Source organism: Neofelis nebulosa, chromosome 12 (genome assembly GCF_028018385.1).
Source record: "Neofelis nebulosa isolate mNeoNeb1 chromosome 12, mNeoNeb1.pri, whole genome shotgun sequence".
Taxonomy (NCBI): Eukaryota; Metazoa; Chordata; class Mammalia; order Carnivora; family Felidae; genus Neofelis; species Neofelis nebulosa.
Window position 1 is genome coordinate 13,321,772 of NC_080793.1, and position 26,312 is coordinate 13,348,083.

At 48.1% G+C, this 26,312-nt stretch overlaps 1 protein-coding gene across 6 annotated transcripts in view; it reads right to left on the minus strand.

Moving 5' to 3' along the window:
- Window positions 1-9,894: 9,894 nt before the first annotated feature.
- MRRF (mitochondrial ribosome recycling factor) overlaps window positions 9,895-26,312 on the minus strand; it is a 63,116-nt gene continuing 46,698 nt past the window's right edge. For 4 of the 6 annotated variants that reach the window (XM_058694249.1, XM_058694259.1, XM_058694257.1 and 1 more), the window contains exon 7: window positions 18,683-21,425. In XM_058694249.1, the coding sequence (XP_058550232.1) occupies window positions 21,348-21,425 (78 nt within the window). In that variant the 3' untranslated portion in view covers window positions 18,683-21,347. Of the gene's footprint in view, window positions 13,343-17,071; window positions 17,210-18,682; window positions 21,426-26,312 lie in introns of those variants that run through there. The other 2 variants (XM_058694250.1, XM_058694251.1) reach the window with 2 other exon arrangements.

Below are 26,312 nucleotides of genomic sequence, written 5' to 3' on the forward strand. Positions count from 1 at the left end.
TACTAGGTATTTACCCAAAGGATACAAAAATACAGATTCAAAGGGGTATATGTGCCCCAATGTTTACAGCAGCATTATCAACAACAGCCAAACTGTGGAAAGAGCCCAAATGTCCATCAAACAATAAATGAATAATAAATTATGAATAAAGATGGAATGGAATATGGAATGGAATATTACTCAGCCATCAAAAAGAATGAAATCTGGCCATTTGCAATGATGTGGATGGAGCTAGAGTGTATTATGCTAAGCGAGAAAAGTCAGAGAAAGACAAACACCGTATGATTCCACTCACCTGTGGAATTTAAGAAACAAAACAGATGAACATACAGGAGGGGGAGAAGAGAGGGAGGGAAACAAGCCTTAAGAGACTCTTAACAATAGAGAACAAACTGAGGGTTGATGGAGGGAGGTGGGTGGGGATGGGCTAGAAAGGTGACAGGTATTAAGGAGGGCCTAGTGATGATAAGCACTGGGGGTTTGTATGTAAGTGATGAACCACTGAATTCTACTCTTGAAACCAATATTGCGCTGTATGTTAACTAGAATTTAAATAAAAATTCAAATAAAGTGGTTATGGATATTTTAACTGAAGTGACATTTGAGCAAAGACACACAGGACATAAATCATAAACATATACATCTCAAAAGGATGTATATGCATTACACAAATATATGCATTACACAAACATATACACTGTTTACATCAATGTGCCTGTATACACCCCATGCATAAGCCCTTCACATACATGTGCACCTGCCAGACCACATGCAATGTGTTGTGCATGTACCGTATATATATATCCACTGCATGTATATCTATATCTAGTATATGTACCACATCTATACAGACACGAACGTGCTATGCTGTGTGCACATGTGCCCATGTATGGCCAGGCCTGCACCTCGGATACCTGTCATCACCCTCATTTACATATATTTTTCAATTCACAGAGCACCCCAATGTGAAGAGCCCTATGTAGGGTCATACATAGGGTCATACATATGTAGGGTCATACATATCACATACATAGGGTCATACATAGGGTCATACCCTATGTAGGGTCATACATATCACATACCTCGAGTATATGTTTTTTCTAATTTCATAAAACACTTGTCAATATCGTGCATCATAATACATTTATTTACATGTCTTGTGTTCATTATGTGCATATACCCAAGTATATGTACCATAAATCTTGAGTAAATGTGTTCCTACACTCTACACACCCACAAACACACCTACACATGCCTCTCTCGTACAGCTATACTACGTGCACACCTCCGGCATATTCCCTTGTACCTACTTGATACATCCCATCTACATGTACCATGTGCAAATAATAACAATAACATTTACAGAGTACTTACTATGCGCCAGACATAGGCATAGGCGCTCGGATTATCTTATTCAATCCTTAAGGCAACTCTCTGCAACAGGTACTATCCGTTTAGCCTAGCAGTTAAAAGCTCACACTGCGATCAGAATGCCTGGGTTGAGTCCTGGCTTCCCCACTAACCTCTGTGAGCTTCAATTTCCCCATCTGAAAATGGGGGGCAGGCAACAGTCGTCCTTACTTCAAGGGTTACTGTGAAAAGTCAGTAAGATAATAATTGTTGAGAAGCATATAGAGCACAATACCAGGCACATAGTAAGTGCTCAACAAATGTTACCTGTGACTACTATTATCCATCTTATAGATGAGTACAGTCAGACTGAGAGAAGTTAAATGACTTGCCCGAGGTCACACAATCTACAAGTGGAGGAGGCAAGACTCGAGCACAGGTCTGTGTGACCACACAGTTCAGGCCTTTGACACAATTCCACTGCTCATGCTTCCATGTTATACAAGACAGACAGGTAACACACACACACACACACACGCACGCACACACGCACACCATATCCATGCAGACTCCACATGCTCCTTCCTTTAATACGTGCATCCACTGTGTAGATATGGCTTGATTCAACATTCATATAATCAATATCTACCCACCAAGCCAGGCACCCATCTAGGTGCTGGGGGTATAGCAGTTAGCATGACAGACTTGCTCCCTGCTCTCATGGCACTTACAGACCGGCACGCACCGGTGTGAACACACACCGCATACAACCTGTGTACACGCTCACATGCCCATATCCTGTACATACAGCCCAAGTACATGACTTACTCACACACCTCATCGCTAAACCAGCTGCATACAATCCACGTAGACATGTCTTACATCATCTACAGACACTCAGTGTATCCGTACCACGTGTACCTATGTATGTGTCATTCACATACGGCCGCTGTACACACTTTCCTTAACCCGTGTTACACATAACCAGACCGTGTCACTCAGGTACCTGTTTCCCTTTCTGCCCCACGTGTGCAGCTTGGGAGGCCCAGGTCAACCCCTCTGGGCCAGTCTGGGGGTGGGTGGAGGTCAGAAAGACAGGGCCTGGACCCCCATAGCAGGGGAGAGAAGGTGGCCCGTGGCTTCACGGCTGGCGGCCAGGAAATTATAGTCGACACCAAACCAAAGCGGCCCCTTCGCGGACCAGGTAATCAGGCCTCTCCCGGATTCAGCCTGACAGCTTAAATGTTCTAATTCCGCTGCCAGAGGCCCAGCTCCCAAACTCCGGCCATGGCCCAAGCCTCGGCCCTCCATCGTAATTGGACCCACGTTTTCATTACTTTGAGATTAGACAGGTCCCCTCCGGCCTGGACGTCCGCAGCTGCACGGGAACCATCCCCCCGCACGAATGCATTTACCTGATTATGGAGTTTATTTTATAGCAATTGCTCCGGAGTGCTGGAGGCCTCCTTCCCTCCACCCTCTGTTCCCCAGACTCCAGAGGCTTCTACCAACCCAGGACAAGTAGTTTCTGCCTAATAGACTGAAGCCACCTCCCCCAGGCCCTGCTATCCCAATCCCAGAAGTCCCCCTAGTGGCTCCCTGCCTGGACTAGGTCCCTTTTCAAAAACTCACTTAAGGAATTTGAAGAAAGAGGGAGGGGAGGGCAGTCTAAGGATCTTTTCCTGGGGTGCAAATGGGAGAGTGATCTTCCTTGTTTCATTTATTCATTCAACAAACGTGTTCAATCCCTGAGCTAATGGCAAAGCCATTGACGGGTGAGGATGTTCATTCATTCCAATAATGACAGTACGCCAGAAAAGAATGTGCATGTGGCCACGGCTTTCCCAGACATCACAGTCTAGAGGGGAAGCCCAGCAGTTTTCCTAGTGCTTGGTTTATGCTCAGAAGAGGGCTGGAGACCTACAGGAGGAAACGGGAGTTAAGAAAGAGGGTTGGACTGGGGCGAGGAGCATGAGACTCTTGACCTTGGGGTCATGAGTTCGAGCCCCATGTTGGGTGTAGAGATTTACTAAAAGATAAATAAATAAAACTTAAATAAAAGTTTAGGGGGAGCTGGCTGGCTCAGTCAAAAGAGCACAAGACTCTCGATCTGAGGGTCATGGGTTCATGCCCCATGTTGGGTGTAGAGATTACTTAAACAAATAAACTTTTAAAAAAAGGAGGGAGGTAGTTAGGGATGGAGGCATTTCAAGCAGAAAGACAGCGAGTGCAAGAGCCTGCAGAGAAAGCACCTGGCGTGTCTCAGAAACTGGAAAAAGACAATGAAGTTCAAGTTTCGGGTGTGCAGGGCAGAGGTAAGACCGAGGATGCAGGTCACCGGGGCTCCAGTCATAAAGGGTCTTGCTTGGAATTGTTGGTGCTTCACCCTGGAGCCGTGGGAGCCGTGGGAGGGCTTCAGAGGGACCTCTCGAACAGCACGTGCGAACGCTTTAAGTACTCGCTGTGTGGTTCTGAGTGACCTGTGTGTAGGAACCCATTTTATCCACATGGCAGTCCCATGATGAGGTAGACACCCCAGGCCTACCATCCCGTCTCCACAATACTGGAATCCTCAAAGCTTCAATGGCCAGAAGGTGTCATGTAGGTTTGTGCCAAAAGTGACTTGAACCAAGCAGAAGCTATTTTTGTTCTTCATTTCATTGCCTGGTGTGAACATTCATGTTTTGTTGGAAAAAAAAAAAAATGAATGAGTCTGATTATAAGACATGCCCCAGACCCCACGTTCTCTATTAGACTTTAAACTCAGACAAGCTCTGAAACCATCTGACTTCACAGCTTTTAGATAAGGGACTCTGAATCCTCATTTCGCAGGTGAGAAAACCGTCGAGTTAGGTTAAGTGATTTGCTCGAGATCACACAGCAAGATGGAGTCAGGCAGCCTGGTTTTGCAGTCTGACCGCAGCAGCAAACATCCTGTTTGTCGGTTGTTTGTGCTCTGAAACAGGGGTCTGAGCCTGTCTTGAGAGATAAAGGGGTCCCAGGAAGGGAGAGGGAGCCAACACTGCTCACCACTTGCTCTGACCGTCACCCTGTGCTAGTTCTGCTGGCCTCTGACTTTCCGCTCAGCCAGCTTGTGAGCATTATCAGTCCCATTTTGCAGGTGGGGAAGGTAAGGATGGGAAGAGGAAATCATCTTGGCCAAAGTCCCGCAGCAAAAGAATAACAGGTGGGAATGGGGCTCAGGTCTGCAGTCACCAGAAACCTGCCCTTCCCACTCTTAGAAGGCAAGAAGGAAGCACAGGTGGGCCAGGTAGGACCGAGGAGAGGGACCCCAATAAAAAGCTGATCCAGGTCAAGAGCCCTAGCCCAGGCTGTCTGGCAGCAAAGCCACGGTGCCCCAGTGTCATTCTGGGTGGCAGCCCCCACCCCACCACCATCCCCCGCAGGGCTCACTTCTGCCTCCTCTGCCTGCTCTCTGCCTCTGTGTCCAGCCCCCTCCAGGAAGCCTTCCTTGATCCATCTGAGCAAAGCTTCTATATTCTTGATATTTGGGCCTTCCGACCATGCCCTCTCTACTCTCCTTCACTAACCAAGTAATTTAAGTTATTTATTCACAGGGACTCACCTGCCCAGAGACGGGGGGAGCGGGGACGGGTCCTCCCTTTGGAAGAGGACTGACAATCAGCTTTGGAGCCAGACTAGACCAGGGCTCAAGTCTTGGCTGAATCTGACTTCAGACACTCATTTCACTTCTCCAGATCTCCATTTTCTCATCTGCAATGTGGGAATAATAATAATAATGGCACCTCTCTTACAGGGTCGTTATAAGGTGAAATGAGATCATGCTTGTAAATGCTTCAGTCCGGGGCCTCTCCTCCTGGGACCTGCTGCTACAACTACTCCTTAGCTGCCTGTGCATAGTTGACACTCAGTAAGTTCCTGTCCTTTGATCACTACTTTCCCTGCTACAAGGGATATTCAATTAAAACAAAACAACAACAACAACAACAAAATACCCAGCCCTGAGCCTGCCAGGCTCTCTCACCTCATTTGCTAAGACTTCCCTTTGGGATTCTGGATCTCGTCTTTGTACTAAGCACTCATGGCTCCCTCTTTCCTCTCCACGCCCTTGCTTGTGCCATTCCTGACACCAGGTGATCCTTCTCCGTGCCCCACTTGTGCATGTCTAAATTCTACTGTTCATTTGCTATTCACGCATTCATTCATTCACAACAAATGCTTTACTGGATGTCTACTTCATGCCCAGTCTGCACCGGGTACTTTCATGTAACTTACTTGGTGCCCATGCCAGCCTTGCAAGGGAAGGAGTGTTAACTGCATTTTGCAGAGGAGGAAACTGGGCTCAGAGAGGTTCTGTCACTTTCCTGAGATGACCCAGCTAGCATGTGGCAAAGACCTGCCAGCCTCTGAAGCCCAGCTCTTTCCTCTCTGGCCTGCATGTGCTGGGGTGAGTGAGAGCTGAGTAGGGAAAGGAGAGGAGGTGGGAAGGGGGTGGGGACCAGATTTTGATTGGGTTTCAGGGAACAGCTTCTACAGGGAGATGAGCAGGAGGGGAGCTTCCGTGTGGGGAGCCTGCCACACACGGCAGCAGGTCTGGACCCAGCTCCACGAGCAGATCTTGTGGGGATCATCCCAGTCCGCATGAGGAGTCAATGGGAATCCTCTTCCACCCCGCCCACCTCCCAGCCCCGCTTTTCCAGGCCAGTGTGAGAATAGGTCTGTGGTGGCTGCTTTCCTGCTCTCCTTGAGCAGAACAGGAAAAGGAATGGCCACGGCAGGAAGGCTCCAGAAAGTTCAGAAGCCCACCCCCAGCCCCAGCTCCTCCTTCCAGGGGCCACAGCTCTAAGTGAGGCAGCCCTGTGGTCTCAGATCTACCAACCCCAGACAGAGGCCAGCTCTGGTACCTCAGGCAGCTGGGGGTAAAAGTGAGCTGGCAGAGAGAACTGGCAGTCAGTCACGGAGAGATGGGGAGAGGGAAGGGGGAGAGCAAGGTGCAGAGAGAGAGAGAGAGAAAGGAGAGGAAGGGACAGAGACAGACAGACTCAGGGATAGAGGCAGGAGAGACGGGGGACAGAAAAGCACAGAGATGTAAGCAGGGAGAGGAGCCTGGGGAGGCTGCGAGGAGGCAGAAAGCAGAATGGTCCTCAGGGCCTGCACCAGGAGGCCCCAGCATCCATGCTGCGTGGCTCTCAGTCCCACCTTTCCCTCTCTGGACCTCAGTGGTCCCACCAGCAGCATGGGAGCAATACCAGGTACCCCTGCTTCAGTTCAGATTCCCGGACGTCTATGAGCCCAGTCTAGGGAGCTGAGGTCAGTGATGGGCAGGGGCCTGAGCCTGGGGTGGTGGCAGCACAGCTGTGTCTCTTCAAACCCATGGCTGTGGCTCTGTTCACCTCGGGCTTCGGCTGTGTCCATGATGATGACTGGAGCTTGGGTCACATCCCCGATGGGTCCCTGACTACTTGTACATCCATGTGTCTCTCTCTGGGTCCCTGATCTCCACTCTCTGTTTACATGGGGAGCTTTAGTAAAGAACCGCTTGAAGGCAATGAGGTGGGCTGCACAGACCCCTGTCCTACAGCCCCTCAGGTCTAATGTCTCCATCGGGATCCTTTCCACCCCCCCACACCGCCCCCCACCGTGAGGTGCATAGCTGTCAGCCCTGGGTCCTCTGACCACACACAGCTTACTTCCCCCATACCCTCCAGCCTCGTGCCTGGTATTGAAGACAGACCCAGATATGAGGCTGGAGGCTACCTCCTGGGAAAAGCTGCAGGAATTGAGAAGACCAGCCCTAGGAAAGGTGACTCAGCATAGCACAGTCCCAAATGCTGGCCTCAGGGAGTGACACAAGGGAGCAGAGGTGGGCTCTGGGCCCAGAGCACAGGGTCAGGGATGGGAAGACTCATGCTCATGGACAGCACCTGGTCAGCAAGGAGCTGAGAAAGCAGAAAGAGGCTCTCTTCAGGGAGGGAGCTCCTCATCCCCAGGGGAGAACAAGCAAGGGCTTCTATACCTGTTCACAGGAATGTGGTAGAAAGGATTCTGTCACCATATAAAGGAAGGATCAGGAGCTTTCTGAGGCCCAATTCTGAGAACATACTGCCTCTCCACCCAAAAAAGAAGGCAAGAAATCGAGAAAATGGTGAAGGGCAGCTGCCCAGCCTCCCAACTTTCCTACCTGCCTTGGCTGGCTTTTGAGTCCTGCTGGCCATACATAGTTCAAGCCCACAATGATGACTATGAGGGCAATAATAATAATAATAATAATAATAATAAAACAATAGCATTTGCTGGGTCAGAGCTAACATTCAGCACAAATGCTCCGCTAAGGCCCTTCCAGTTGTTAAAATCTTGAAATACATCCACACCAGTTGTTAAGGAGCCACGGTCCCAAGACACTGCTCTGGGCCTAGCTGCGGGGGTTGTCACTTCACATTCCATTCCCTGCCCAGAAAGCCTGCCTGACCCTGAGCATCCCTGCGTCTAGTTCACCTGCAGGAACACCATCCTGAACGGAGATGCCCTGCCTCAGCCATAGAAGCTGCTCCCTGGGCGGCACCCCCCTCTGCCAGGGCCCCTCTCCCAAAGCCTGAGCAATCAAGGCCTGCTCCCTCCCCGGGCTGGTGCAAGTGCCCGCCTCCTCCCGGCCCCTCTCCGGCTGCAAACCCAGCTCATTTGCATGTGGATCGTGCCTGCCACCACGGGTGCTGGGGTCAATTGAAACTCAAGAAAAGAGAAGAAATTTATGCAAAACTGTTGATTGCATTTGTATGTAATGAAATCATCCAATATTCATCTGACTATAGAATCTAATCTGAGAAGAGAACTGAAGGACATGAGTGTCACTGCAAAACCGTAATGAGCCACTGTAGTGATTAAAAAAGCTCTTGAGCCTTCTGAAAATCCAGGCAGAAATAGCGTCTAATCAACTCTGAATATAGGAGGCGAGATTGGGCTGGCGCGCTGCACACGGCCCGCCGCGGCGCTGGGGGTGCGAGGTAAACCCTGGCGGCCGTGGTCTGTGGGTGCCAATCGACCGGCCACAATCAGCCGAGTCCTCCCTGCACAAAGCAATCGCCACGCAGAAAGAGCCCAATCACGGCTGTTGTGGAGAGCGGCTTTGGGCTTTCACACCCGCTTCAGAAGCCTCACCAAAGGCCCCATCTGGGTTCCTGGCTCCTGCCCTGGGAGGCACGGAGGGTTTGCATATCTGGGACTGTCACACCTGGACACACCTGGGGTCCAGCCAGCCCAAGTAGGGGAGAGAGGCTGTATTTCTCAGGAGCCCTGGTTCATCTCTGAAATGCCACCTCCTCCAAGAGGCATTCCCTGACTGCTCCGTCTACACTGGCAACTCCCACCAAACACACACACACACACACACACACACACACACACACACACACACAGTGCTCCACCCTTACCCCTGCTTTGTTTTCCTTCATAGCAGTTAGCTATGCCTGGCATTGTGTTATTTCTTCATCGTTTTAATGTCTGCCTCTTCCAAGCAGACTGTGAGCTCCATGAGGGCAGGGACTCTACGGTAGTTTGTTTACCACTGTGGAGTGTGGAGAACCAGGCTTGACACTTAGTAGATGCTCAATAAATGTGGCATGAATAAATCAATTTCAGTGGGCAGCCAAACATATTGACTCAATCATTCAGCAAATACTTGTTGGGTGCATAGTACCTTGATGAACAACACAGTCCCTGCCCCCTCGGGGCTCACAGTCTGGGCAGGAGGCAGACACTGAAGACATTTACATATAACCAAATGGGATACTGTGGTATCCCATTCAGTCCAGTGACTGCAGGAACAGCAGGCGGAGGGTATGGACCCAAACTGGGGAGGTCAGGGAATGCTGCCAAAAAGCAGTGAGATTAGGTCGAGAGCTAAAGGGTGGATAGAAGCCAGCCAGGCGGGGGGTGGGGGGGGGTGGGGGGGGGTGGTCTGGAGTGCCCCAGGAGGAGGGAATGGCACGTACAGTCCCTGAAATGACTGCATCTATGGGGACCTGAGAGAAGTCAGAGCCAGAGCCTCCTGGAGCCAGAGCAAGGGACAGCCTTGCGTGAGATGCGGTTGAAAGGACGGTCCAAGTCAAACCTTGCAGTTAAGACGTTGTGGTAAGAATGTGGGGCTTTTTCCTGGAGGTGACCTGGAGCCTCTGAAGAGGAGCAGCCTGATTTGCATTTTGTCACCATATGGAGGGCAGGTCAGAGGGGCCGTTATGGAGGAATAGAGACCGGTTGGGATGCTCTTCAGGGAGGGAATGAAGAGATCTCAGGGGCTTTTGAGCAAGGCCAAGTCATGACAAAGGCTATTTTAAGATGATTCATCTGACAGCAAGAGATGGAGCAGAGGAAGGGAAACCAGGTGAGGGGCAGCCATTCATTCATTCATTCCTTCATTCATCCATGCAGGCAGGCTTTCACTCAGCAGACATCTGAGTGTAAGCTGCCTTTCCCCACATTCTAATTTATAATTTCCAATCTGCTCTGGGTTTGCCTACCAAGTTACCTACTATTTCCTTTTATTTTTTTTTTTAACGTTTATTTATTTTTGAGAGAGAGAGCGCGTGAGCAGGGGAGAGGCAGAGAGAGAGGGAGACACAGAATCCAAAGCAGGCTCCAGGCTTCGAGCTGTCAGTACAGAGCCTGATGGAGGGCTTGAACACATGAACCGTGAGATCACGACCTGAGCTGAAGTCGGACGCTTAACTGACTGAGCCACCCAGGCGTCCCCCAAGTCACCTATTATTAAAACGTGTTCTAAAGTTGGAGTCAATAGCTTCTGAGAATCCAAGGGATTCTGTGGATCATGAGGCTGCTTTTTTTGGCCTGGACTTCCTGACATCAAAAAGGCCTTGTGAGTCATTTGCCTTCTTTGGGGCTTAAATTCCCCATCACTGCAAACAGGGAGCCGAAGGAGACAATCTCTAAGTTCTCTCCCTGTTCCCCAAACTCTGTAGTCTTATGTCCCACGACGACATTATGATACCACAAAGCCCAGCAGACTGAAAATCCTGTGGAGAGGTCTGCCCTGCTATACGGACAGCCAGGGGAGCCAGAGGCAGTCAGGAAATCTGAGTTCAAGTCCCAGCGCTACCACTCATGTGTTCTGCGGTTAAGAGATGCATTCTTCCCTCTCTGTGCCTCAGTCTCCTCCCAGCTATTGACTCCTTCCTGTGGGGGTAAGGGCACTGGCACACTAGTGTCCTCCAGGGCTTCTGGCCACCCTAGACCCCTGTACAATGGATTCCAGGAAACTACCTTCAGAAACAAACAGAAAGGGCGGGGCGGGGGGAGTGGCCTAGAAGTAAGGAGAGCTATGCAGCCCCACTGCCTACACCAGAGACATCCCCTCCACCTACCAACCAGGTCAGACTAGAGTCCCAGTTTCACCATTTAAGGGCCATCGAGAAAGTCCTTTAGACTTTCTGAGTCCAACTTGGTAGAGCAGGCGCTCTGTGAGAATCAAATTAGATACTGTATCTCAGGGCAGAGCCTGGAGTCTGAAGTGCTCAGGAGATGGGCTCTGCTGTTAGGGTCGGGCCACGCCTGCCTGGATGGGTGGGCAAGCACTTGGTCCTTCTCTCTCCTTCCACCTCTACAACGGCTCCATTTTACCAGCAACTGGCATTCACTGGGGGCCAGTGGAATAGGGATTCTTTTAACAGGTAGATTTGAGTGGGAGGAGCTAAATGCCTCTCTACCTCACTAGGGAGGGGGAACTAGCTGGGACTACGTTGGGTTTTCTTAGCCGTGGTGCTGCAGACACTAGTTAACTAGGACCAGGTTATTTTCTGGTCACAGCAAACAAGACCTCCTAAACATTTCTGGGTAGCAGCTGCCCCCTCCCCAGATCCCCATTCTAGAAGGAATGCTTTGAATTTCAGGAGCCCACCCCTCTCTCCCCAAAATTGATTTGTGGGTATTGGATCTAAGATGTCATCAGAGCCTTGGTGGTTTGCCTCCCACGGTGGTGGATGGGAGAGCTAGGTTCAGTCTCACAGACACCCCTGGGCACTGGCTCTGTGCCGGCCTGGTGCTGGAAGTCCCTGTCCTCCAGGGGCTCCTGTCCAGTGGGGAAGACAGTCTATGAACATCACAAAGGGAAACACAAGAAGGAAAGCGCTTTGAGCCTTCAGAGACTGATGCCAGGGGGGAAAAGGGAGACCACATCTGATTGGTGGATGGATTCCTGGAAGGCTTCCTGCAGGAATGGCCTTCAGCTGGGTCTAGGGGAGAGCTAAGATGTCTCTCTCTGGAAAAAAATTTTAAAACAAAACCAGAGAACAAAGGAACAACCACTCCTATTTTCACAACCCCAAATTTTAACATTTGGTCAAGTTTTCATTTCTATCCACATATATGAGATGTCTTTCGGGTACCTTTAAGCTTTTCCCCCAATCCCCAGTGGCAATCACCATTATGAATTTGGTTAAGAATCTCTTCACAACCCTCCCTTTAAAAAGTGAATGTATAATGCAAAATGGAATCAGGAATAATTTTTAAAAATTATTTTGTGTCCTCCTAGTTTACGTAAGGGGCGTCACACCGTATCTCTGACTCTGCCTGCTTTTTCCACGGCCCATTATGTTTCTGGGGCTCTCTTCTTATTCAAACATGTGGCTCTGCCTCAGCAGGGCATCTATGGATGTGCCACGCTTATTTACCCCTGGAGTGGGCTGGGTTTCCATAGATGGAGATAATCAAGCGATGACATTCCAGGTAGAGGAAGCGGCAGCAGCAAAGGCATGGGAATAGGAAAGGGGGTGCTGGCAAGGGTCCAGGGTGGAGGGAGCACAGGGCATGTGTGGAGAGCTGAGGGAGGCCCCAAGCCCCAGACCAGGAATCTGCCGCTGGCATGCTGGACATCTGGGAGTGTGGGGACAGATCCCCCCCCACCCTCCCCCCCCCCCACCTTAGAACCGCCCTCCACAATAATTCCACTCATCCACCCTCTGAGTCCTCCCTGGGGAGGCCTCTGTTACTCTTTCCATTAATTGTCTCATTAATGACCCACTGAAGTCAAGTACCCATTGTTCTCTAGGCCTGGGGCAGCCTCCCTGGCTTTCTCCCCCCGGGGGGATTTGTAAACGTCTTTCCTTCCCCGCTTTCCTTTGGCAGGCGTCCTTATCTGGTCCCTGCAGCCCTGGCCCGGGCTGGTGCAGTCTCTTCCTCCACCCACACCCTGCACACACGGGGCTGGCCGGCCGTCGGGGGCTGTGCGGCCACCAGCTCAATAGCTTGCTCTCCCCCCACGCCTCCCTCTGCCTCACTCAGTCTCCAGCTCTGGCTACATGGGTCTCCTCCTGGTTTTCTGTTCTGTTCTTTCTCTTTCTTTTCTCTCTTTCCTTCCTTTCTTCCTGTCTTAACTGCCTCTGTGTTTCTCCCCTGGATTTCTGTCGTGTTCTCTCTTCGCGTGTATTTATCTCCCTCTGTGTCTCTGTCTCTATCTCAGTGTCTCTCCTTCTAGGTGTCTCAGAATATCTCTTTGGGATGACAGTCTCACTCTCACCCTCTGTTTCTTTCTGACTTTCTCCATCTCTCTGTCACTACCTGCGGACTCTGTGCCTGTACGTGTATGTGCACGTGTGTGCGCACATGCGTGTGTGTGTGTGTGTGTGTGTGTGTATGTGTGTGTGTGTCTTTGTCTCTCTGATTCTGCCTCTTTCTCCCTCCCTCTGGCCTTCATGTCGTGTCTCTGTCTCTTCATTGCCTCTGTCTCTGTCTCCCTCTCCTCTCTCTGACTCACCTCTCCCTATCCGTCCCTCCTCCTTGTGGGTCTCTGAACCCTCCTGATTGACTATTGTCCTGTTTCTAACCCCTGCCCCATCGCTTGCTCACCCACTGGGTCCCTGACACCCACACAGGTCAAACTGCTTCCCTCTGTTGCCTCACTCCCTGGTTACAGCTCCAGCTTCCCTTGGATGACAGCCTCAGGAGGTCAGTGCTGGCAGTAGGCGTGAGGTCCCACAGCTACCAGACTTTGGGATTCATGCATCTGTAAAGTTAAAAATAATAATAAAAAAAAATGGAGGGTATCAGCAGAAGGTGACTGTTATTCTTTCTAAATGGGAATTTTTTTTTAAAGACTCACCAACTTCTTATCCTTCCATAATAGAACATTTTAACACCGAAAGCAGCAGTAGGAAGAGCAAGATCTAACAATATGCAATAGTCCAAAGGAATTAATTTTACGTAAACATTTGCAACATTGCCTTTATTTTACTTATTCTGCCTCAAATGGGTGAAGATATTTTGGGGGCCCAGCCCCGTTGGAAACCACGGATCTTGCTTGAGCAAGCCCCTCCCTGCGCCCCCTGGGGAAGTGGAGACACCCTTACCACGGGCACAAAGGGGAAAGCTGGGACAGGACTCATTGGCCACTCTAGCCCCTCTGGTCTCTTCCCTGAAATAAGTTACTGAAGCTGCCCGGCTGGGGGTCAGACACCAGGCCCCCTGCACTTCATGCCTTCCTTTGGTCTTGGGGGCCTCTGAACAATTTCACCTCCTCTGTGCTTCGCTTTCCTCATTTGTAAAATGAGCAAAAAAATAACTAGCCTTCTAGGGTCACCTCACACATAGCAGAGGCTCAGGACTTGTTAGCCACTATTATTCTTATTGCAAAGAGGGGGCAACATGGGCTGAGGCTAGAACCTGTTAGGGAGAGAAGGCACGTGCACCCAGCCACCAGCTGTGAGCCACACGTCAGGGGTTCTACCGGCCTGAGAAGGAGCCACAGTGGTGGGAGGCCTGAGGGCTTTAAACCCCAGCAAGGCTGTTTTGCAGGGGCCACGGGGGGGAGGGGGGTGGTGGTGCTGGGACTGGGAAGACCTTCCCCTGCCTCTGAAGAGGACCCCACCTAGCTGGCTCAGGCACCCCAAGCCCAGGAACCGGCACTCTGGTCCCGGACACCCACACTGCCAACAGGAGCAAAGGTGAAGCTCCAAGTGGCTTTGATGGCTGCAGAGGCTGGCGAGAGGGAGCCTGGGCAGGAGAGGCACAGGGTGGACACCAGTGACCGTGGACACCATGGGAGGCAGCCTCTAGATGCCCAGAAACTCTGGAGGCTGACTCAGCAGATGAGGTTGGAGGTCTGAGCAAGCAGGTGAGAGTAATTAGAGAAACTTTGGGTTATTGATGGAAATTGACTTCATTTGTATTCAAGGCCAGACAGGCCCATTACAATTGGACAAACATTTCCTTAACAGCTGCTCTGAGCCAAGCTCTGTGCTAGTCAGGGAATGCAAAGAGTTAAAAGAACAAGGAACTTTCTTCCCAGGGATTCACACAAGGCTTATCTAGGGCTGGTGGTGTTCTGCCTCTGAGGAAGGCCAGAGACACAGGCAAGGCCAGCCTGAAACATTTGACACTTCTGTTCCCGGTATGCACCACTCGGCGATGTGCACTTTGAAGACAGAACTGATGGGACTTGGTGACTTCTTGGATGAGAGTGTGAGGGAGAGGGAGGCACAGGTGGCTCCCAATGTCTTGGCTTGGCACGTGGGGGGATAGCGAAGGCATTTCCGAGAGACAACACAGGACAGTGAGTGGGTCTGGCGGGGACACGTATTCCAGATGGGGCCGGTTGAGTGTGTGGTGCTTGAGGCATACGCAGGTCAACAGGCATACACACATTTAGGGATCAGGAGAAACATCAAGATAGAGAAATGAATGAGTTGGTGCAAGGATGTGGGACCAAGAGCTGTGAAGGCTGGACAAAATGTGCCTGTTGGGTGGGGCAGTGACCTAAGGGTGCGCATAGCAGGCAAACAGCCTAAGACAAGACATGGCGGAGGAAGAAAGAGGCACAAAAATTAAGAAAAGGTAATAATTCCACTGAGCTTAAGCACGAGTTGCCTTAGGGTGGCTGTGAGAGGTGCATCACAACTGCAGAGATACAGAGGTTTAGACGGCAGAAGTTACTGCTTGCCCGGGTGAAGTCTGTACACAATTCAGCAGGCAACAGGGCGCCGTTGACGGGTGTGGAGCAGAGGTGTGGTGTAATGAAGGCTACGTCTCAGGGTGAGTTAACCCAACAGCACGTGATGAATTAAAACAAAGACCAGAACAAAGGAATATAGGAGACAGGGATCGTCATTTATTTGTTCATTCGACAAGCAGTGAGCCTCCTCTCTGCAGAAGCAACCCTTCTCCCCAACCTAACACCCAGACCCTAATCTGCCCAGGGTTTAGACACCAAATCACCCAGTGTTAATACTGCATGCAAACAAAGGGTAAGTGTAGGGTTCTACTGAACATTTCAGTATTATCAGTAAGTGTGAATGAGTTAAGGTCCCCTACTGAAAGAAAAGGAGTTTCTTTTATGCTTGTAGATCAAGGGTTTACTGTATATAAAGCCTTGGTCTGCAAGCATAATTTGTTCCAGAAACATGCTTATATTCCAAAGCACTTGTAGAGAAAAGCGAATTTCAAGAACCCTTGGCTCAGTTGTGATCATGTGACATTCAGCATCGCGTACTACTCGTATTACAAGACATCACTCGTTTATCAAGTTAAAATTTATTAGAAATGTTTGCTCGTCTTGTGGAACACTCACAGAACAAGTTGCTCACAATCCCAGGTTTTTACTATATATACAATGGAACACTATTCAGCCTGAAAAAGAAAGGAAATTCTGACAGCTGCTACAATGTGGATGAACCTTGAGGACATTGTGCTGAGTGAAATAAGCCAGACACAAAAGGTCAAATACTGTAGGATTCCACTTTATCAGGTACTCAGAGTAGTAAAATTCATAGAGACAGAAAGTAGAACAGTGGTTGTCAGGGGTTGGAGAGCGAGTTGTTTAATGGGTAGAGAGCTTCAGTCCTGCAAGTTGAAGAGGGTTCTGGAGATCTCCATACCGCACAACGATGTGAATGTACATGCTACTACTGAACTGTATACTCAAAAATGGTTAAGGTGGCAAATTTTACGTTATGGGTATCTTATCAATTAAAAATGAGGATAATTTTTAAAAGCAGTTTCAGAATGCTTCATAGCACAAAACCCAACTCTAAGAAATCTAAATCTAAAACAGTGATTTGGAAAGACTACAAATAAAGGAATAGGAAAGACACAGCAAGCAAACATAAACGAAAAGCAAGCAGGGGCTGTGATCTTGATAGAGGACAAGACAGAACTCAGACTCCCAAGCACTGAATGAATGATATATGAAGATGACAGAAGAGCCAGGCCATCTGGGCATTCAGACAGCACAGAAATTATGGGAACTGCGAGAAGAAATACAAATGCTAATAACGGGAGACTGAAACACACGACTTTCAGTCCCAGATGCATCAAAAGGCCAAAAAACTAATACAGAAAACCTAAACAGTATAATCTATGAACTGCATTTCTTGTGTCCGTATCAAACTTTGTACCCCCCAAACAGAGACACTTCCTTTTAATGCACATCGCGGAAACTAACCACATATTAGAGCAAAAGAAACTGCAAAGCTTCACTCAGTGGTTTCAGTGGGATTAAAGGATATAGAAGCACTTTGAAAACTAAAAGTATCGGGGCGCCTGGGTGGCTCAGTCGGTTGAGCGTCTGACTTTGGCTCAGGTCACAGTCTCACGGTTCGTGGGTTTGAGCCCCGCTTGCTCAGAGCCTGGAGCCTGCTTTGGATTCTGTGTCTCCTTCTCTCTCTGACCCTCCCCCGCTCACGCTTTGTCTCACTCTGTTTCTTAAAAATAAATAAATGTAAAAAAAAATTTTTAATAAAAAAAAAAAAGAAAACTAAAAGTATCAGCCAGTATCAGTTACTGGTGCCACCAACACTATGACCGTCATTATTACCATTATTCACTGCTGGTGGTCTTTCCGCTCATTCACTGCTTCTCTTCCAAGTTCTAGAGGACTCTGCCAAACAGGTGAGGTAGAATTATGTAAATATAAATCTTTACTGTCGCCCTTAGCGCTACCACCCCTTCAGTGTTTACCACGTGCCACGTCCTGTGCAGCTTTCAACGTGGGCCTTTCTTAGAAATAGCTAATTTGTTTTCACGAAAGTGAGTTTTCTGCTTCTCTTCTATCACCTCTGGGGCCTAGAGCAGTGCTGAGTGAATTTCGAATTAAGTGTTTGGTGAAGACTTATGAACTGAAGTGCACGGATTAAGGACCTACTTCAAAGTCAGATCTGAGTTTCAGACTTCACTCTGGCACTTGCTAGCTGTGTGACCTTGGACAAATTAAATGCCCATTCTGAACCTTAGTTTTCTCCTACGTAAACAGAGATAATACACCAGCTAGCATTGTTCAGAAGTTTAAGTGTAGTAACACATGTAAAGTGTCCAGCATGGTACCTCGTCTACAATAGGCATTCAATAAATGTTAGTCTGAGGTTGAGGAAGGGTAGGTAAAACTCACCAAAACAGATAGACTTAGAATGGGGGTTGTTTTTCCTCAAAAAACAAATAAAAATCATCTTAAATTTTTTTTAACGTTTATTTATTTTTGAGACAGAGAGAGACACAGCATGAACGGGGGAGGGTCAGAGAGAGAGGGAGACACAGAATCTGAAACAGGCTCCAGGCTCTGAGCTGTCAGCACAGAGCCCGACGTGGGGCTCGAACTCACAGACTGCGAGATCATGAGCTGAGCTGAAGTTGGATGCTTTACCGACCGAGCCACCCAGGCGCGCACCCCCACCCCCTCCCCGCAAATCACCTTTAAATAGAAACACCCTCCAATGCATTTGAAATGATTTTTTTAAATATCACGGGGTAACAGTGAAGTCAGTTCAGGTATACCTGTATTATGGAATACTGCATTGCAATGAAAAAGGAGTGAACTCTATCTCTATGTTCACCTATGAAAAGATGGCCATGATGTGTTCTTGGGTCTAAAAAAAAAAAAAAAACAAGGCAAGCTTCAGAGTCTGAACAGAATAGTTCCCTTTCCTGCTTTTTAAAAATTATGTATGGGGGTGCCTGGGTGGCTCAGTTGTTTAAGCGTCCAACTCTTCATTTCAGCTCAGGTCATGGTCTCATGGTTCATGGGATTGAGCCCTGTGTTGGATGCTGTGCTGACAGCACAGAGCCTGCTTAGGATGCTCTCTCTCTCCCTCTCTGCCCCTCCCCAGCTTGTGCATGCATGCGCTCTCTCTCTCTCTCTCTCTCTCAAAATAAGTTAAAAAATTATGTACGTATAGAGAAAGATCCGGAAGGATATACATCTAATTGTCAAAGGGGAGTGAGATTAGGAATTTACCAGAAGTTTCTCTTTTAACTTTTTACATCCCAGTTTCTTTTGTAATTTCCAACACACACACACACACACACACACGCACGCACACACACACACGCACACGTAAAAAAGAAAAAAATAAATAAGTAGGACAAAAGTTCTCAATTTCTCTTTGGCCTGTCATTTTCATGGGCTTGGGAAGCAGTTTAACTGAACAGAGGAGGTGGTTAATTCTTCTGGCAAGGGAAGGGATTTCCATACCCAGCTTTTCCTTTTGAGAGAAAGAGGCTCAAGGAAGGGGAGAGGGAGAAAGCACTGCTCCAGCATTCCTCATTACTCAGCGGATCCAAACAGGTAGTCCCGTTCTCGTCCCTGCCGCCATTGCAGCCCTGACACAGAGGAACAGAGAAACTCTTTGATAAATGTCAGCTAAAATAGAGCAATCAGCTGAAAGCCATTTGCTGAGCCGTCTGACTGCCCTGGGCTGGAGGTTTTCCTTTATTCATTTATCATGATATACAGCTTTGGCCAACATACACACAGGAGAGAAATTGTTGACATGTGGGACCCAAGTACAGAAAATCTTTCATTTTCCAACCTCCCCCCCCCCCAACCCTGTCTGTTCACCAAATAAGTTTTTGTTTATTTAAAGACTACAGAGGATTTGGCTGTTAAGAACCAAATGCCTTTGGAGTGGAGTTACAACATAATTTATCATTTCCTCTGTTTATTAAAAAATCCTGCATCTTTGAGAAGCACATTTGCTAGGAGTGGGGGCTTTCGGCCACTCACGAAAGGCTGCTGCAATGCCCCCACCATGTGGCTTACCCCAAAAAAGGCTCCTCGATTGCTATTTCCATCCCTGTTCTTCCCTCAGCTGACTTCCGATCGTGTGATGGCCACTCAGGGCTGGCGAGAGGGGTTGGACCGAGGACAGGTAAGCGGGGCAGGAGACTGTTAGCTTCTTTCATTTTTGACCTGATTCTGACCTTGAACCCCCACTGGCTGTGCACAGTGTGCGCCACTAGTACAAGCAGCGGGAGAAGAGCAGACTTCCCGCAAGGGATAGAATATGAGAGGAGTCAGACAGCAAGGGAAGCTGGGTGCTGCTTCGAAAGAGTGCGGCCAGGCCTGGCTGCTGCCCAAGGGGGGCCACTCGAAAGGCAGACAAAACTGGAATGGACTTCCTACCTTCCACCTGAGACAGTCCAGTGTGCCGTGCACCCCTCAAAGACAGAGGTCACACTTTACCCATTTTTGCATTCCCAGCATGTAGCACAGCACCTGACACACAGTGTGTTCAATCAATGTTTATGAAGGCTGCAGGATGCGTGGGCAGAGCACAAGCTTTAGATCAGGCCTCAGTTTGAATCCCAGCTCTGCCACTTGCTAGCTGTGTGACCCCCGGCAAGAAACTTGACCTCTTTTGAGCTCCTCCCTCTTGGTAAAATGAGACTGACAGTGAAGAATGGAACCTTCTATCACTTGCTAGGCTTGTTACTTTGGGCAAGTTACCCAATACTCTCAAGTCCCCATTCTCAGTTTTTCTGTTTGTAAAGTGGAGAGAATACACATCTTGCAATTGTACCATGAAGATTAAACATATTGCCTAGAACTGCATGTAGCTCATGACGGCTATATTATGAATGAGAGAAAGGAAAGCAAGAAAGGAAAGGAAGGGAAGGGAAAGGGAAAAAGAAGGAAGGAAGGAAGATTAATTATTATTGGAGAATCAATCGATTGTTTACTGGAGAAAAAACCTAACAACCCAGCACCCAAAGATGAGCCACAACAAACCACTTGTCTGTCAACAACAGGCGGGCCCTGGGGGAAAGGTATCTCATCACCAAGTAAATGCTGAGGACAAAGGCGAGGCAAGAGTGGAAAATGACAGAATGATGGTGTTATGATTGGAAGGACGGGAAAAGAAGCCAGTATTTGTTGAGCGGCTACTCTGTGCAATTCATTCACAACACATCTCGATGCCTACTATGTTCCAGACATTACGCCAAGATCTGAGGAAAATGAAGATCTAGAGACTAAGTACCAAAAAGGTTCAATTCAAAGCAGTAGACAGTCCTGAGAGCCAATAATAGGAGCCCTAAGTTGGGGGAATGAGGAGGACTTCCCGGAGCAAGTGGTACCCAAGCAGGGACGTGAAGGATGAACAGGACTGGCCAGGTAGGTCAGCAGTGGAGGAACGGTTGAGGCAGAGAAAAAAGCATGTGTGAAGATGACTCAGAGGCAAAAGTATTGTTCTGGTGGCTTTCCGTAAAGGTCCTTAGGGAACATTAATCCAGATTGACTCTACCCGTTCCTTTGTGGTTGTTATTCTTTACAATTTATTTTGATTTTATTGTTACGTAAGAACGGGCCTCTGGCGAAGGGATCCAGTCACAGGTGAAGGCCCACACCAGCCCAGAGTTCAAAGTTGGGGACAGGGCCTGACTAATTGAAAAGGAGGCTCCCAAGATGAGAAACAGACGGGCTAAGCCTGCCAACAGTCCTAGTTGCTTGGCAATGTCACGATCAGGGCAAATGCCTGAAGTAGAGGCCATCTGTCAGCAACAGATACTCTCTGAGGGCCACCCACGGCAGAGGGCCAGGGCAGAATGGGGTGGACAGGGAGCAGGAAGAAGAGAAGGAACAAGTCTGGGTGCCCCACCAGAAAGCCTGGAAGTCTGAGCCTCACAAACACTGACAACTGCAAGACGGCAGCCTTCGGTGTAGACGGGGAAGAGGGGTGCCAATGTGCCACCCACGGGCTCCACCAGAAACCAGGCTCTGGAGTACTGCTGCTCCTGGTGGGCTTTCATCCGAGGAGTTCTTTGGTCTTCGCTGCCAGATGCCTGTCCAGCTCTGCTACCGTATCATCGGCCATTTGGCTGATCTGCAGGGACACAAAATGAGACGGCCCGATAACTGAGGCTGGCGAAGGAGAGGGGGACAGACATTCCAAAGCTGTGAGGAAGTGATCTGGGAAACGGTAACGGTGACAAAAGCCTCACACTATTCAGGCACCATGCTGATTCCTAAGAGCAGCGCATGAAATAGATACAATTATTATCCCCATTTCACAGATGAGGAAACTGGGGCAGTGAATCACTTGTTCAGGATACACAGCTGAAGGTAGCAATGACAAAATTCAATCCTGGGTAGTCTGATTTCACAGCCCAAAGTTCTTAAATATTATTATAGAATACAGAGAAGCCAGCTTTCTCTGTCACTTAAGGACCCTCTAGAATTTCCTACACCTCAGACACTCTGCTATCTAAATCCCATACTAATTGATAAGAAAATTAAGATCCCAATAGTTTAAGCAGAAAAAAGAAGTCCTGAGAAAAGATGAAGTAAATCTGGTTAACAAACCTGGGAAATCCATCAGACACTGAAGAAATGCAAATGGAAACAAGATATAATTCAGTTATCGTAGTTAACAAAATCTGATGTTGTCATTTTTAATTTACAATATTTGACTCCAGAAAGCTATGGTAAAATGGATAAGCTCGTACATCAGTGAAAAGAATTCGAGTGGATGCAAATGTCCGTAACATTTTTTCACCCCCCAAATCTCTCCACTGGGAAATTACCACATGAATGGAATCTGAAAAAAATTTCTAACGTTCTGTATGCAAATACATATTATATATATACATATATATGTGTGTGTGTGTGTGTGTATATATATATATATATATATATATATATATATGTATAGGCTTTATTTTTAATAACGAAAAGTCAGAAAATCTAAAGTGATAGAACAGGGAAGCGTGTGAGTACATACAGCCATTAAAAATGGCAAAGACTGTCTATTTCTCGCGGTGAGGGTATAAGTACGAGAAACACAAAACAACTTAGTAAGTGCGGCAGCTTCCCTCCCACGTCTAAAAGGGACCCGAGGCAGGAAGCCTTGAAGGGGGCAGCACGGGGCCCAGGATCTGTGTGCTCAGTGGCACAGCAGCTGTTTGACATCTTTATTTGCAGACCACAGGCCTTGGCCAGGAACTGGGAACTAAATGCACTGTGGAAAGGGAAGAAACTAAAAAGGATTTGGAGCAACTGGCCCCGGGCAGGGAGACAACCAGGCTCTCACCATAGCAACAGCTGCTTGTTTGTAGCTGGGAAAGCACCGCTCCAGGGGCTGCTGGGCACACGGCTGGGCTCCAAACGGCCGCTTGGGCCCTCCTCACTCAGCCACGTACTCTTTAGATGCTCTGCCCGCCCCCCCCGCCCCCGGGGCGGCCACCTTGCACGGCGTGTGGCATGGTGCCCGCAGCACTCACTCCAGCGCCTGGAGGCCGGCAGCCTGGGACGGCAGGAGGCAGCACCGCAAAGCTCCTCTGGGAAAATGGCATGGAGGGCAGTCTGGGTTCAAGAGTGGGGACCGGGGGGAGGAAGAATATATAGGGTAACAGTGCGATAATGTGGGTGCTGGATTACATTCTCGGTGGGATAACGATGTGCAAGTCACTGAGCCTCGCTTCCCTCATCTCTCAAATGGGGACGCTGGGCCCTTCCTCAGAGTGGTTGTGAAGGGCTAAGTGCGTTCATCGATATGCAGGCACAGCGTAAACGGCTTATTTGCTATGCAAATCGGCTTGTGTTACTCTGAGTTTATCATTTCCTGACTTCCAAGTTAATCGATTCATGGAAATATTTACTAACTTTCTACCAAACTGTAGGCACAAAGTGCCCCTGGGGACAGTCAGGCTGCAAGTTCATCTTGTCTGTCTTCGTCAGACTTCTTAAGATAATGATCACCAACAACGACCCCACTGCCACCAGCAGCTCCCTCTTACTGAGTATCACTACATGCCAGACACTGGGCTAAAAACTTCCTGTGCACTATTTCACATGATCCTCAAAACATATGAAATGCTGTTATTATCTCCCTTTAAAACATTGTGAATATTTCATTAGTTCACCTGCCAGTTGCACAGCAGTTCATTAGTATGCAAAGGGGTTTTGTCCTCTGTTATTTCATTCAAATCCAACAACCACACATAACCTCTGTAAGGCAGGTGGGTCAGGTATTATCCCCACTGTACAGAGGAGTAAACCAAGGCACAAAATGTTAACTCTCCTGCCCAAGGTCACATCAGAAAGTCAGTGGTGAGACTGAGTGAGGAACTCACCCACCCCAACTGCCAGTTTGGTGCCGCGACTCCCCTGGGGAGTCCCCCCACCCCTCCGGCACCAGTGGAACTGGGTGAGGGTCACTCCAACAGCCGATCCCAGTTCTACATTCAAAGGGTGGGGAAAGGAAAGGGACGGGCAAATATAGCGGACACTTAGCGAGGACCAGCAACCCCACCAGTCGCTTTTAATATATGTCCTTTGGTCTCCTCGCCAGTCCTGGGAGATAAGACCCACTACTCCCACTTTATAGAAGCTCAGAAAGGTGAAGCCGTTCGCTAACCTGAGCAGCTGGGAAGTAAAAGAGCTGGGATGGGGGTCAGTCAGGCCTGCCTGCCGGCAGAGCAAGAGTCCTTTCCGTTTTAATACACTGCCTCATAGAGATCACATCACCATCACCCTACCGCCACCACATCTGCTCCCTTCTAGTGCAGGAGAGGGGAAGGCAGAGACAGGAAAGGGGATGGTGGGAGCACAAGGCGCACCGGGGCGGGCTGGGTAAAGTCAGCCTTCCCGAGGCCTGTCGGAACACCCAGGGCCTCACCTGGTCCAGCCCCCTGCCTGCGTGCCTGTCCTGTCCGCTAGGAGCCCTGCCCTCCTTCAGCGACCAGCACCCAGCCTCACTCAGAGCAGCAAGCTCCTCAGAAAAAGACGGCAGTGAAAGATCTTGGCCAGATGTACTGGTGGTTTCTGCCAAGTGCTTTCATGCTCGGCAGGCCCATTTACTGACGCAAAGGTGAAAGAGCAGGCTGGCGGATGTCAGAGTCCCGGGAGGGCAGGCCCCTGTCCTTCTTCAGCAGAGCTGGCCTGGGCTGAGGACTGGGAGGGTGGGGGTGGGGGTCAGAAGTGACTCTAGGGATAGAACCCACAACCAAATCCTTCCATTTTTATACACCAAAGAAGGAAGAGTTTTATGACATAGTTTTTAAAAATCTGACCTCAAAAGAATTTTGGAACATACAAAAAAATGTCCCACAAAGAATAATATTGAAATTGCTCATAATCCCATTGCCTGAAATGATGCACAACATTCTCTAGTGGATAAGATGCCACCCTTTTTTTTAAGATTTTATTTTTAAGTGATCTCTACACCCAATGTGGGGCTCAAACTCACAAGCCCAAGATCAAGAGCCACATGCCCTACCGACTGAACCAGCCAGGCACCCCTAAGCTGCCAATCCTTTTATGTACATGAAAGGTTCTGTTATAAAAATGGAGTCATATTATAACATTGTTATGTAACCTACCTTAAAAGAATAAATTCCAGGGCTCCTGGGTGACTCAATTGGTTAAGCGCCCGACTTTGGCTCAGGTCATGATCTCGCAGTTTGTGAGTTCGAGCCCCGTGTCGGGTTCTGGGCTGACAGCTCAGAGCCTGAAGCCTGCTTCGGATTCTGTGTCTCCCTCTCTCTCTGCCCCTCCCTGCTCACACTCTGACACACTCTCTCTCTTTCTCTCTCTCAAAAATAAACATTAAATAAATAAATTCCAAAAGAAACTTACCGTATCTGCAAAATATTTTTTATAACTGTCTCTATACAGAGATTCCAGTAAGTGGATGTAACACAATTTATTTTCCCACTGTCAGAAATTTAGACAGTTTCCAATTTCCAACAGATACCTCTGTAGGTAAGATTCTCAACAATTTTATTTTGGATAAATTCCTAAGCCACTGAATCAGAAATGTATGGATTTTGGTATATATTGCTATATTATTTTAGAAAGGTTGTATAGATTTATACAAAGAATAACTTAATCTTTTCTGTGGAGTGTAGAAACAAAAGCAATACTTCCAAGATAAGCAGCATTTCAAGCTCACACTAAAAATTCTGGGTTCAGATGTTAGGCATTAGAAAAGGCAACAAATTTTTAAAAATATACATATTCTAAAAACCTTGCGAGTGATTTAGGCAGTAAGAATCTTAAAAATATGCATTCCCGTTGTGCAATAATTCCACACTTGGGACTCTATCCTAGGGAAATCATCTCTACAAAGATTTATGTATAAAAATATTCACTGCAACCTTATTTATAATAAAAAAGTTTAAACAAACTAAATGTCCAACAAGAGGCTTATGAAAGTGAATTATAGTATAAACCACAAGACAGACTATTTTGCAACCATCAGAAATGGCTGTTTAAGACACGAGAAAATGTTAATGGTTTTAATGCTAAACAGAAAATATAAAAATCTGAGTACAAAACTGTATGAATACTACATTCTCAAACGTGTTAAAAACTGTGTAGTTTAAAAAAAAAAAAACAAAAAAGAGGGAAAGCAGAAATACTCCAAAATGTTAAGAGCAGTTGTCTCTGCAATGTGGGTTTATGGTGTGGATTTTTCCCCCATGTTTTAAAACAGTCTTCTGAACTCTACATTTTCTACAGTGAGCATACATTACACTTTAATAATCAAGAACAAAGTAAACAAATACATTTTTACAAACTTTGATAAAACAACAATCAGCTTGTCTCACTTATTCAAAAAACCAAAACAAAAAACACACACCCAAAACTCCAGATTAGTGCCTTCTGTCAGAGAAAAAGAATAAAACAAAGCGTGCACCAGGCTGTCTCCTGAAGATTTTCTTACTCAAACTTTTAACCATATGACAATAAACTATTAATCTAATGATAA